Below are 15,114 nucleotides of genomic sequence, written 5' to 3' on the forward strand. Positions count from 1 at the left end.
CATATTTTTCACATTACAGGTCCTAAAACCTGAGCCCTTGCACTCCTGTTCCCTCTGGGAACATTTAGTTATCTCTATCAATCATCAAGACAATAAACATAAAGGCTGCCGAGCCCCATGAAACATGTGTATCTGTGAGATCTTTGTTTTTTATCTCTTACTTTGAAACTGAGAAAGTAATTAACCATCTAACATTGTCAAAAAGCCCAGACGGAGTTGACGGTGTCCTGACGTGTGAGTCAGATCTGACACATGAGAAACATAATGATCAGGCCAGGGAACATTCACACCATCCACCAGACCGCAGAACCAGCCCAGATCCTGGATGGTAACCACCCAGGCAGACAACTGGTCCATCCTGACTTCTCAAACGTAACCATTTACCTGCCACAGCCAGGTGAAACATAGATATCTCCCTGGCTTTCTTCAGGTGGTGGGATCCTTCAGAGGCAAACGCATGCTGTTTCATGCCCAGAGAAATACACCACATGGCCAAAATGTCTTGGCTGCTGCAAGTGATGCTCTGCATCTGACTCTCCGTGAGTGACAGCTCATTTTACACAGTCATTCCAGCAGTACCAAAGGACTCTCCAAAGACACGCCATGTTAGAGATGTCCAGTAGTTCAAAGTATACAGACTTCTTGGAGATGCTTAGTGAGATCATGGAGACAGGTCCTGCTGGGGACACCTTAGTTCTGCTGGGGGACTTCAATGCTCACGTTGGCAGTGATGGAGAAACTTGGAGTGGATTCAAGTTCAGACTAAAGATCCATCTATTCTCCCTATCGTATGGCTAACATACCAGTGTAGTGTGGATTGGAACTATGCTTGGCCTAACTACATCTAAATTCTGAGTCTTAGTAATCTCTCTGCTTCACTGTTGACTTACTGCTGGTGAACTTATGCCTTAGGTGCAGTTATTTCCGACTGAATGATTCTGCTCTTTTTCTCTCTGTCCGAGTCACTGATGAGACCTTCAGTGGATGCTGGCCCTGCACCCCAGGGTGCTGGACTGATCTCAGGATGCCCTGTGTGCTTGTGCTCTGTAGTCAGCAACTGCAGCTCATGGACCACCTTACTGAGAATAACCTCTTTAAGCCACTGCAGGCTGTATTTAGATTGCATCATTCACCATTTGTGACGGTGGCACGAAATGCGGGATGGTAGGGCGGGGGGTGGGTCTGGGAGGGTTATGGTTAGGTATAGGGGAAGGGAGACACTTATGGTTAGAGTTAGGAGAAGGGGAAGGATTCTAAATTGTAAAATTAAAAAGAAGCGCAATAAAATTAACTGAACTGGGTGATTAGGAGGAACAGCCCCTATTCTGAGACAGAGTGGTCTTCTTATGGTTAGAGGTCCGGGCAGAACCGGACCGGTACAGGCTATGAACCCAAACGCTGGGAGCAAGGAAACAGAACTGGTTTTGAACAAAAAGATATTTATTTACAATAAGGACAAAATAATATTTCTGTGCTGGGGGTGCCTGCAGAGTGGAGAGTCAGCCCGCTCATAGTGGTGGAAATTAGGGAGCTGTAGGTGTTCCCGAGGCAGTCTGGAAAGGGAGCTGAAATCCTGGAGTTTTTGGATTCTGGAGCCAGGGCCAGGTGGGACGCACAGAGCTGAGAACAGAAACTAAGAGAATGGAGGAGAGAGATGGTGAGTGATTGCACTCGTAACACTGACACCTTTAACAACAGGCAGTTCACTGAAGGCTTAAAACAGGAATGTTCACAGTTCTGGAAATAATGTTCTCCATTTAGGAAATAAGGTTTGCTATTCAGGAATTGTTCACAGTTCATGAACTATCTTCAGAGGTCAAGTGCTGCGCGCCTTGTGACGCAGTTCCAATTAAGCAGGACTTGACTTTAGAAATGACTTGGAAAGTTCTTAGTAGTTCAATATCAGAGTTCATACAGTTCTTAGAAAACAGTTCTTGGAAATCGTTCTTGGATTCAGTTCTTAGTCATGTCAACTGTGTGGCAGTGATGCACAGCAGGTGTTCCTCGGCTCTCGGTGCGCCATCTGGGGGAAAACTCACAAACTACAAACAAGGTTAAAAACAGACAGGACAGGGAGGCAGACCAAGGAAACCCACAACAGGTCTATTGTTGCTGGTCATGGATTGTCCATAGCAAACACCTTGTAAAAGAACAAGGCTGTTCATAAGTACGCTTGGAATCAAAGCACCCCAGGTCAAAAGGCGATGATCAATTTTGTCATCATGTCAACAGACCTGCGGCCATATGTCTTGGACATTCAAGTGAAGAGGGGGCAGAGCGATCAACTGTATCACCACCCTGTGATGAGTAGGGTCATGGGGTAGTGGGGCTCCATGGGCTCTAGACTGGATAGTGTTTATAAAATAGGCAGCTGACATTTTTGTGGTAATGGTGGTAATAAAATTAAGCAAAGCTTGTACAATGAGTTGGAATGGTGTGTGAGTCCAGAACGTTTTTAGGACCTTAGAGTTCAACAATTTTTAGAAGAAGAACTCAACCTTTTTATTTCCTGTTATGTCATTTTTTAAGTTAATTTACTGTCTTAGCATATTTATAAATTGTTTAATTTGATTTTTAAATGGACCACAATGGAAATAAGTGTTTTCACTTTCTTGTGTCATCCATGTATTTTAATGTATTTACAATTATATTATGTACTTATACTGAACATCACCACACTCACACTTTTAAAATAAAGATGACTTACCACCCCCTGCTGGAATGGCATGTGAGTCCAGAAACTAGTTAGCAACATCCATTGTTCTGTTTTTGCAGTGTTCATCCTTGACCCAAAATACTTAAGCATACCAAACGGCAAATGTCAGCTGTCCACACGTTCTCTGTGACTGAAGTTGCACGCACACACAGCTGCTGTAAGCAGGTGCTTTTAATTTGACAAGCAAAGACAGTGGATAAAGGCATTAAAACCACCAAGCATTTCATTCATTGGTACCAACATGAAACTTAAGTCACTCATGGCAAAAGCAACATGAGACTTAACTAAACTGACTAAACCAATTAAGCTTCAAAAACACAATAAATCAATAACACTAACAACACTGTTAAACTAACATAAACTACAAGAACAACATTTAACACCTCAAAACTCCAAACCTCAATGGTGCATTCCAGCCCTGCATCCATTGTTTATTGGTTAGCTAAAATTGCTAACTACTCCATAAATATTTGTCCTATTATCTTTCTGTTTGCGCATGTTCATCCTTGACCCAAAATACGTAAGCATACCAAACGGCAAATGTCAGCTCTCCCCAGTTTTTGCGTGATCAAAACCACACACACACACGCACGCACGCACGCACGCACGCACACACACACACACATACACACACACACACACACACACACACAAAAGCCACTTTGCTATTATAATATAGATAAGAATAAGTAATAATAATAATAATAATAATAATAATGATAAATTCCTAGAGCAGGTAGTTCAGTGGATAAGGAGTTGGCCTGCCAATATGTAGACCTGTGCTCAAATCCAGCTCATGCTCCCAATCTGTGTCCTTGGATGACACACTTAATCTACATTATCTCAGTCCACCCAGCTGTAAATAGGTACTGGCTCTGCTGCAGAAGTAACCTGCATCAGACTGACGTCTCATCCAGGTGGAGGCTTTGCTTCAGGCTACAGAATCCGTAGATAAACACCAACATGCATTACAGGATTGGTAAACAGACTGCATTTATAGAACCTTCCTGGTTTAAGTGCTTTACATTGATGCCTCACATTAACTCATTCTCACACTCACACAATTAGTGCAAGCAGAGTACACACACACACACACACACACAGCAGTAATGAGGGTGTAGACTGAGTTGTTTCTAGCCTCCAATTTGCTGGTAAAAAATTATACGTTTTTATTACTTGTGACCTACTTCAATCAATGGGACGAAGGTGTACGTCCACTGGAGTAAGCATGACTAACCAGTCTGTTCTTGTGTTTAGGTCTTTGTGTCAATACAGCTATACTTAACATACTTAACATACAAACACGTGTCTAAAAAGAAACTAGGACGTTGACCCGTGGGGAACCAGGGGTTCTCGATGTAGTCGAGCACAGCTGATTTTTGGGGAAAATCTGTTGACACTAGTTATGCTACATTTTTTTAAGTATGGACATAGAAAATTTCTTTGCTTTTATGAAAGTCTTGATTGAAGGTTTAATCTGTTTTCAGTTGTTTTCAAGTTTCTAAAATGATCAATAGGCTTTTCGGAAGCTGCTTAACCAGTACAATATTCTGTGTAAAGAAATTAGGAATAACTGAAGTTTTATATTTGCACTGTGACAGTGTTCACATTCAATCCTTTTCTTTTTTTTCTTATCTTATCTTTTCTTTTCTTTCTTTTTTTTTGGCCTGTGTGAGACACTGTTGAGACACAATTCTGCTGAGTGTGAGCATGTTAATTCTGGGTTTGGGGTCACATGCATGCAGAAAATGTTCAGATTTGAATCTGCTGTCTGGGATGTTACAGGGTGGACAGACTGATGACTGTCAGGTCTGCAGCAACTTCACAGGCTTTTATTTTGAAATACAGGCTCTTATTATGGAAGTGCGCATTGGTTCAAGCACCTTGCTGTTTTCACCGCTTGAATCCTCATGCAAAAACACATAAGGATGCCAAAGGATGAAAGTCATCTCTTTCTGGAGTTCAGTTGATGCTCTGGATACACAAACACACAGAGGCCACACTCGCCTTTTTTCTTACATGGATTCACACCAGAGATGTGTCAAACCCGTAGCCGACCGTGCCCTGAGCAAACAACACAGAGACAGGCAGACGTGACCACATAATCACACATGGAGTGTAGCTGTATAAAGGTCACTAAGATTTCACAGTGAGCCCAACCTAAAGGTTTATGACTGACAATACGAGCAAACTGGGAGTGTCTTATGGTCCCAGGTAACAGCACAACACGAGTCAACGCCACTGTTTGTAAAGTACAGCTGAGCCAAAGGTTTACAATATGAACCTGATCATTCTACCTCCATAAAATAATGCCCTGCCTATGTTGAGACAATGGATGAATATCATTCTAAAATGAAATGTTGACAAAAGATCTTTGTAGTTTCGAGCTGCAGTGTAACTTCAGAGCAGTTCCACTTCTTATTTCTGCATGCACAGTGATGAATACCTGCCATATTTCCTGGTGCTGCAGTCACGTACACAGATTCTGACATCCTTCCTGCTCTGACATTGTTTCTTGAAATAACTTTTCACGTGCCTACAGCATGCAGTTCCTCCTGCTGTGTGCTTAAGAGAACACTAACAAATAGCTGGTGCACATTCTACACACCACCATATAAATGTATATACGTATATATTAGAGGTTTGAGATACCGGGAATTTGGGTATTGATCCGATACCAAGTAAACACAGGCCCAGTATCGCCGATATCAATACCGATACTTCATATTTAAGCTTCATAGATCCAAAGGATCCAAAACACCTTAGACAGAATTTCACCAAACATTGTACGTGACAACAAAATACTTTATCACAATCAACATTTTTGTTTAAAAAAATATCACTCAACACAACTTAAAACAAAATCTCCTAAGGTAGAGGGCTGACAAACCACAATACAAGGGTGTGCTGCTCCGTGTTGTGTGACACAGCGCAGCGCTGCTCTTACAGACAGAGTAGACTTTGATGAATCTGCGTCAGTCAGTGCGTGCGGGAGAGAAAAAAAGATTGAGTATCGATCTTTTTACACGAGGATCGTTCAATATCAATACCAGCATTGGTATTGATATTATCGATATTAGGATCGATTCACCCACCTCTAATATATATATATGTATCAGGTAAAATAAGTATTGAACACATCACCATTTTTCTCAGTAAATATATTTCTAAAGGTGTTACTGACATGAAATTTTCACCAGACGTAGGTAACAACTCAAGTAATCCAGACATCCAAAGAAATCAAAGCAAATAAGTACAGAAATGAAGTTACATGTAATAAAATGGAATGACACAGAGAAAAAGTATTGAACACCTTTACTGAAATTTATTTAATACTTTGTACAAAAGCCTTTGTTGGTAATGAAGCTTCAAGACGCCTCCTGTATGGAGAAAATAGTTGCATGTGTTGCTCAGGTGGGATTTTGGCTCATTCTTCCACACAAACAAATTCTTCAGATCTTGAAGGTTCTGTGGACCTCTTCCATGAATGCTGGTCTTTAGTTCTTTCCACAGATTTTCTGTTGGATTCCTGTCTGGTAATTGGCTCTGAGCCATTCCAGCAGCTTTATTTTCGTTACCTGAAACCATTTGAGAGCTTCCTTGGCTGTGTGTTTGGGACCATTGTCTTGCTGAAACGTCCACCTTCTTTTCATCTTCATTATCCTGTTAGATGGCAACAGATTTTTATCAAGAATGTTTCAGTACATTTGTCCATTCATCCTTCCTTCAATTACATGAAGTTTGCCAGTGATGTATGCTGAAAAACAGCTCTACATCATGATGTTCCCACCTCCAAATGTTACTGTTGGTGTGGTGTTTTTGGGGTGATGTGCAGTTCTATTTGACCACCAAACATGGTGTGAATTATGGTATCCAAACAATTCAATTTTGGTCTCATCTGACCAGACTATCTTCTCCCAGTATTTCACAGGCTTGTCTAAATGTTGTCCAACAAACTTTAAACAAGCTTCAATGTGCTTTTTCTTCATCAGTGGAGACTTGAGTGCTGAGTGTGGATACAGGCCATAGCAGTTGAGTGCATTACTTATTGTTTTCTTTGAAACAATTTTTCAGTTGTTCTCCGCAAGTGGTCCTCACTCCTCTGTCAGAAATCTTGTGAGGAGCACCTGGTCATAGGTGATTTATGGTGAAATGTTGTTCTTTCCACTTTCAAATTATGGTCCCACCAGTGCTCACTGGAACATTCAGAAGTTTAGAAATCCTTCTGTAACCAGTGTGATCAGTATGCAACAATAAGGTTGTGAAGATCTTGAGAAAGAGCTCTTTGCTTTTACTCATCATGAAATGTTTCTTGTATGACACCTTGGTAATGTGACACCTTTTTATAGGCCATCCAGTGGGACTGATCTAGCTAATATTAATTTGCATTGACAAAGGGCAGGATTGCTTTCTAATTACTGATAGATTTAAGCTGGTGCCTCCCTTTCTTCATGTGTTCAATAGTTTTTCCTGTGTCATTTCACATTATTAAACATAACTTAAATTCTGTACTTATTTGGTTTCTTTGTATGTGTGGATTACTTCTGTTGTTACTGACATCCGGTGAAAAGAGAAAAATTCATGTCAATAGCACCTTTAGAAATATATTTACTGAGAAAAATTGTGATGTGTTCAATATTTATTTTATCTGCTGTGCATATATATATATATATATATATATATGCACTCAACAAAAATATAAACGCAACACTTTTGGTTTTGCTCCCATTTTGTATGAGATGAACTCAAAGATCTAAAACTTTTTCCACATACACAATATCACCATTTCCCTCAAATATTGTTCACAAACCAGTCTAAATCTGTGATAGTGAGCACTTCTCCGTTGCTGAGATAATCCATCCCACCTCACAGGTGTGCCATATCAGGATGCTGATTAGACACCATGATTAGTGCACAGGTGTGCCTTAGACTGTCCACAATAAAAGGCCACTCTGAAAGGTGCAGTTTTATCACACAGCACAATGCCACAGATGTCGCAAGATTTGAGGGAGCATGCAGTTGGCATGCTGACAGCAGGAATGTCAACCAGAGCTGTTGCTCGTGTATTGAATGTTCATGTCTCTACCATAAGCCGTCTCCAAAGTCGTTTCAGAGAATTTGGCAGTACATCCAACCAGCCTCACATCTCACTCAGTAGGCATTTAGCAGTAGTTGAACTGTACTCAGATGATGTACTACTTCCATAGTGCACAAACGAGTTACTGTACGCTAACCCACTGATGCAGCTGGAGCGTGGTAGCGGAAGAACAACTTGCTGGGAAAAATCAAAGCACATAGTGGACATATGTGAAAATGGTCAAGGAGCATTGGTGTTATACAAATATTGATCGCCAACTGTCTTAAAAACTCTGTGGCTGCAAAACAAATGCAAGTATATGCATATGCGTCATCCAAACTAATATTCCTAATATTGTTCAATCAGTACTGGTATGACTGATTGATTGACACGTGCATGTTTATTGACCTGATTTTCCCAACATTAATGACAAACCAAAAGGGACAAACCCACAAAATCCTGTTTCAGTCAGACAACGAACTCATATTTGTTGCACCAGCAGCACGTAGCTGTGAGTTTGGTGCTCAGGCTTCAATCACATCACTGCCCTCAGATGCTTGTTTGAGATAAAGCACTGAAGGTATCTGCCACAATGAGCTCACAGGTTCGCTTCATGTTATTCTGATTTTTATTTGGGAGATGGCATGTTAACACAGGTCCATGGAATGTGGTGAAAATAATTTTATCTTCACATAGAATCTGTTATATTTTGTGTGGATGCAGTGCAACTCATTTTTTTGGTTGAGGTCCACACACACACACACACACACACAAATTAGTTTTAAGTTTCAACAAAAATCACAGGCAAGAAACATTTTGTGACACTCAAAGCCAGATCACAGTGCTTTTAAGTTTAAAAAAAAAATCTCAAGAGAAATGTGGAAATATTCTTTCTTCAAATGGTCAAGTGAATCATCTTAAACACAGGAATAATAAATATACATGAATTAATATTTTATAGTTGTTATTTTTGTCTATCATAGGAGTCTGGTTCCTTGGTGACTCAGCAGATTTCAGCCAGTCAGTCCAGTGTAACACTGGAAGGAGAAACTAAAAGGATTTTTCAAACTAGACCCAATTCTTTTAAAAGATTTCTTGGGTTCACATATTTATTTGAGGAAAAAAAAAAAAAAAAACTTACAATCAGTCCAGCGTTGAATTAGAACACAAACACCATCACAGGCTAGATAGCCAAACAGTGCAACCCTATGGGGCCAAGATAAAAATCTTGTTGCCACTAAATTGGTAAAAATGTCAAACACCAGGCAGCTTTGAGAGTTACAACTGTGCATGTTTAACTCGGTCAGTGTAGGTAAAGTAATAGATGTTGAACAGTCCTGAAACTGGACCACAAGGCTGCTCATTATTAGCATTAGCATTAGCACCAGGTTTCAACAGGAGCAGTTCATGTTGGGGTTCTAACTCAATACTGGACCAGTTACCATTGTTCTGGTCTGGAGAGAAAACTTGAACTCTAAGACATCTAGAAACACGGCCCAGTCTGAAAAATCCTAGAATTTCCTTTATGGCGCACAAGAATGATCTGGATCACTTTTTGGGGTTTTGATTGATCCAGTCTCCCCCATGGCTCCGGTTACTGGTCTCATTCAAATTAGAATAAACACATTAAACAATGTAGACAGAAGCAACAGTTTCTGCTGTTGCAGCAAAACCAACAAACCCTATCAGAGGGATCAGCTGATATGCACAATTAAAGTTTCAATTCAGATGATATTTTGCATTCAAGACTCAGTGGGCTGACCATCTTGTCACCACAAAAACAAAAGAAACACTGACAACAAAGGGTGAATAATGAAGAGATCCAAGTGAACTCAATATAGTTCACCCAGATAGAATTTATTTGAAGGTAAATGGCAATCACACAAATAATTTTTTCTTACCCTTTAACATTTACAACTCTTCATTGTAAACTGCGTAATTAGTTTTTTCATTTTTGCAGGATTTTTGCTGTTTCCCCCCCTGCTGTACCAATATTGATTGATTGACACGTGCATGTTTATTGATCTGACTTTTCCAAAGTTAATGACAAGGTTTGATATAACCTATAATACGAACAAATGTTGAGACAAACAAAGTCACAAAATTCTTTTAGTCAGACGACTCATGTATAAGAATATTTATTACACCAGCAGATGCATTTTTGAAGGGATAACAAGCAAAGGAAATGCTACATTTTACAAATCTCACAAAGGACAAACCGTTTTCACAAAAGCTGGCATAAAGGGTTTTTTGTGTGTTATTTTTTTCAAGCCTGGAACAGAAAATCAACGTTCAGTTAAAAATATATATATATTTTTTTCCTTTTAAGTTTTAAGCATTTCAACAAAAATCACAGCCAAGAAACGCTTTGTGATGCTCAAAGCTAGACGACATGGTGCTTTTAGTTATTATATAAAAAAAATCTTAAATGTGGAAATACTCTCTTAAAATGGACAAAGTAATCAAATTAAAACACAGGAATAATAAATATACATGAATATGTTATAGTTGTCATTTTTAGAGCGTACAGACACAGAAGACGAGAGTATTGTTGCGACGGCTACCACACCCGCTGTCTCGCTGTATTCACACTGGTGGTGTCGGCTGTCAGCGGCATCTGTTGCTATGGATGTCAGTGGTGACGTCATTGGGTGGGGCCGTGACACATCAGAGTGAAACCCCACCAGTGGAGCAGAAGCATTTCCGCACACTGAATGTCAACGCGTCCTAGCCTGTGCAGAAAGGATTCTGTTAGACTGATGGGGGGAGCAGCAAGGACGGCAGGTCCCGGGCCTTTTACTTGCTGAGTTTCTTGAGCAGCTCCAGCTCCTCCACTGGCTTCCACTGCTGATTGATGGTGATGAGCTGCAGGGAGATCATATACCCGATCACAGATATATCCATCCGCCAGCACGTGACAACATCAACCAATCATAGCAGTCTGCTTCCTTGGTGACTCAGCAGAGTTCAGCCACTTAATAGGCAACAATGTCAAATATCTGGTGCACTGAGAGGTGCAAGTATGCACTTTTAACCAAGTTAATGTAGGAAGTATCTATATTGGACTGGTGTCACAGACCGAACGGTCCCCCCTAAAAATCAGTCCAGTGATTCCCCGATTATCACCTTGTTTCAGCTTAAAACTGACTTTAGAATGATTTAAGGGGTTTCACTTTGCTATCTGATGCTTAATAATCACATTATTCCCTTTGATCGCTTTGGGTGTAGAGTCAGACTCAGTGAGTCAGATTCAGACATGTTGCTGTCGTGCTCTGATCGCGTACCCCCTCTTTTATGATGAAATAATGCTGAATTTATGTGGAAATGATTGTTGTACAAAAGCTTCAGATATCTGTCACTGAGAGAGATGATGACTGGAGTGAAGTTTGAAGCAGAAATGAGGTGATAATCTGTGAATTGCTACTGATGCGCCCAAATGACGCATGCACAGTGAAGGCAGGGGCGACTGTTCGGTTGGCGACAACGCTCCTGAAAAAAGATCACCACCAATTCTCAATTCCATACAGACAAAATTTCACATGCGTTATTTCAATACCATGATGACGCCATAGTCTTGTATGTAACTGAGAACAGGTTGTCCAACTTCAGGACCGGTCCAATATAGGTACACCTTCTAAAACAGGTTTTAGGACAGATGATGCAGGCAATGACTCGTGTTGACTTTCTTCAAAACGGGTGTCTAGTCAGTGGTGACAAGAAGCAGTTTACTTCCTGGTTTTTAGCTTGTTGCCCATTAAAGCGTAGAGTCGCTTATCACCGGTTTGTGTTTACGTTCTAACTCTGCAATGGACTGATTACCCATCATATTGAGATCCCAAGTGAAAAGAACGCTAAACCTTCTACAAACAAAGCTAAGGTTGAAAAATCCTAGAAATCCCCTTTACGCATGAAAAGAATGTTGGAGATCACCTTTTGGGGTTTTGATGGATCCACTCTCTCCCATGGTTCTGGGTTAGCACTCTTATTCAAGCTAAAATAGAGATGAAACAATGTTACTTAAATATCTCTGGCACAGTACTTAATATAAACTACGTGTACACATAAAAAACAAAACAAAAAAAAAAACAACTTACATCACATCAGGTTTGGTAAAGAGGAAATAGACGGAAGCAGCAACGGCTCCAAATCCAGCAAAACTAACAAACGCTACCAGAGGCATCAGCTGGAAACACATGAATTAATAATTACACCTTCAGTTCTAATGACATCTCAGACAAAATAATGAATGTCCAAACTCACTTCTTTTCTCTTCCAGAGCAGTTGAAAGAAGGTGGGCATTTTTTCTCCTGTTTCTTCTCTGACACTGAGGCTGATTGCGGTCCGACGCACCTGTCACACAGCTCAGGTCTCTGTGGAGCGACGAGGCGACAGGCACGTACACACGTACACACACGCGCACACACACACGTACACACACACGTACACACACACACACACACACACACACACACACACACACACACACACACACACACACACACACACACACACACACACACACACACACACACACACACACACACACACACACACACACACACACACAGCTTCCTGTATCGAAATGCTCAGACGAAGCCAAATTAGCAATCCATCCATTTAGATCATGACCAATTCGCTTTTTTTCCCCGAGTGTACAACGCCCTCTAGTGGCCACAATAAAACATTAAGCATTTAACTAAAGAGACACAAACACTCAACTTGTACTCATTTTATTCACACATCCATTTTACACTGTTACACAAATCGTCTGTTCAGGTCACACATGATAAACAAGAGCAATCAGAGATTTCTGACGTTCGCCAATCCGTCCAAAATTCAGTGGAGTCTTCCATGGCCCAATATCTATTCGTGGTGCAAATTTGGTGAGAATCAATGGAGTAATTTTGCCGTAATCCTTCAAAGCCCAAAAAAAGTGAAATCCTGATCCAGAATCCGGATTCAGATCTGGATCACCTCTAAAATTCAGTGGAGTCTTCCATGCCCCAATATCTCTCTGTGGTGCAAATTTGGTGAGAATCAATGGAGTAGTTTTGCCGTAATCCTTCAAAGCATACATAAAGTGAAATCTTGATCCAGAATCCAGATTCGGATCCAGATCACCTCCAAAATTTAATGGAGTCTTCCATGGACTAGTATGTATCTGTGTTGTAAATTTAGTCAAAATCTGTGTAGTAGTTTTGACATAATCCTGGTAACAGACAGACAAATAAACGCAGCTGATTTTATTTCATCCTTGGCGGACGGAATACGATGAATCGATATTAATATACGAGGTCTATTAGATAATAAACCGACCTTTTTATTTTTTCAAAAACTATATGGATTTGAATGACGTGCGATTAGAGGCCGGCATGAGGACATTATGCGGACATTCCACTGTTTAAGGACATTTTTTAATGAAAGACGTGCGCGCAAATTTGCCAAGTCGTTTCCGTGACGACTCTGCAAATCTGTGTGCGCCACGACAGGAAAAACACCTCCGTGTTGAAAACCATTTGTAAAATTCAGGCGGCTTTTGATGGCTTTCAACAAGTGAGTAACTGAGAAATTGTTTAACAGCTTGGGCATGTTCCAACTTGCCCGTTAAGTTTTCCAACGGAGGTGTTTTTCCTGTCGCAACCCCCCGCGGTCGGGTCCGGCCCAACATGCGACTCTGCCCGCACATTCTTTCATTACAAAATGTCCGTTAACAATGGAATGTCTGAATAAACTCCTCATGCCGACTTCTTCTGAAAGTTCTCTGTTCTCTGACGACTTACTGGGTCAACAGAGCCTGAAATGTGGAAGTTTTCAACTTGAAACGGCGAGACGCTGCCGCCTCGAAGCGCAGATCGCCGTCAGGTGCCGTGGGCCGTCCTTACGGCGACACTACCAGACCAAAATCTCTCATCAGCCGTTAAATTTTTTTTACCAAAAAACAGCTGAATTTATCGAATGGTGTCCACTCAGTTGTGCCTTACAGTTTTGAAAAAATTTTGATCAAACAAAGCAGCAGTCTCTGAGCCATTCCTAAACAATGAAAAAAACGACGAGAGTGTGGGCCACTCCTCACTCAAAGACTGCCCACAGGCGAATGACGTAACCGACAGGCGTGAAAAAACTCTTGCATGCCCACGAGGGTTCAAGCATGTCTGATGTAATCACACGTGATTCAAATCCATATGGTTTTTGAAAAAAATAATAAGGTCGGATACTTTTCTAATAGACCTTGTATATGAAGCTGTTGCACCTCAGATGTGCACGTTTGGTGTCAGTATCTGTGATGTGAGATTGCAAAGTGAAGCTATGTTGTTCATGATGGAGAAAACTATGTAAATGGGCTGCATTTATACGTATGGTGCTTTTCCATCTGCATCAGATGCTCAAAGCGCTTTACAATAATGCCTCACATTCACCCCAATGTCAGGATGCTGCCATACAAATGTATGTATTTTATAGTTCCGTATGACTTATTCCTAGTAGCTCTGTGGGATTATTTGGTTACCAATATGTAGACCTGGGTTTGATTCCGAGCCACTCCGCCTAAATATAAGTAGGTGTGCACCTGCCTTGGTTGTTGAAATAACCAGTCAGACTGGTGTTCCACCCAGCAGGAGCTGTAAACTCTCATTTGCTTCCTTTAACCGAATCCGGGGAAAAGCACCAGCACCAACCGGCTTTAGGGTCTAGACAAGACTGACGATTACTTCTTTTACAAAAAGCATTGACATGTACCCTGAAACATGAAGTAATGCACCCCCGTATCTGCTAACACAACTGAAAAAGAATAAATGCTCTTATCTTGTAAACAGATGCATGATGCAAATTAGAAGTGGGTGTGGCTGAATTAGCATGTAGCCGGAAAACTTGTCTGGCAGTTTTTCATTCCCAAAGCATTTATCTGAAGACGATACAGCCAGTGCCGGTTGTAAACAGAAAACCAATAAATAAATGCAGATACTGTGCCTTTTAATTTATTTATGCCATTTCAAATACAAAAAGTAAATCAGATTCTGACTATAAAAATTTCTAAAGTTATCTTCCTTAAATTCAAACTCAAAGCAAATCACAACTTGATATAAATTAGTTAAAATATAAAAGCCAAGATGATGAGATGCATACGTAATCAACCCCTATGGTATAATACCTGTAAATAATCAGTTTTATTGCCAGTTTTCCTCAGATTAAGTCAGGGGACGGATACATGAACATTTTCAAGTCACTGAATGTCTTGGACTTGATTTACATCAGTTATGAAGGAATACAAACAGTATGGCACTCTATGGTAAATCTGTATGGAGCAGACAGTTCTCAAAAACTG

General features: G+C 40.6%; 1 protein-coding gene across 1 annotated transcript; it reads right to left on the reverse strand.

Moving 5' to 3' along the window:
- Positions 1-9,898: 9,898 nt before the first annotated feature.
- Positions 9,899-12,210, reverse strand: c2h15orf48 (chromosome 2 C15orf48 homolog). The gene is made up of 4 exons (XM_034193589.1): positions 12,054-12,210; positions 11,888-11,976; positions 11,724-11,784; positions 9,899-10,658 (listed from the first exon to the last, which is right to left on the reverse strand). Exons 1-4 carry the CDS (start codon positions 12,090-12,092, stop codon positions 10,590-10,592), a joined length of 258 nt encoding a protein of 85 aa, XP_034049480.1. The 5' UTR covers positions 12,093-12,210; the 3' UTR covers positions 9,899-10,589.
- Between the last annotated feature and the right edge of the window lie 2,904 nt (positions 12,211-15,114).

This window comes from Thalassophryne amazonica, chromosome 2 (genome assembly GCF_902500255.1).
Source record: "Thalassophryne amazonica chromosome 2, fThaAma1.1, whole genome shotgun sequence".
Classification (NCBI taxonomy): Eukaryota; Metazoa; Chordata; class Actinopteri; order Batrachoidiformes; family Batrachoididae; genus Thalassophryne; species Thalassophryne amazonica.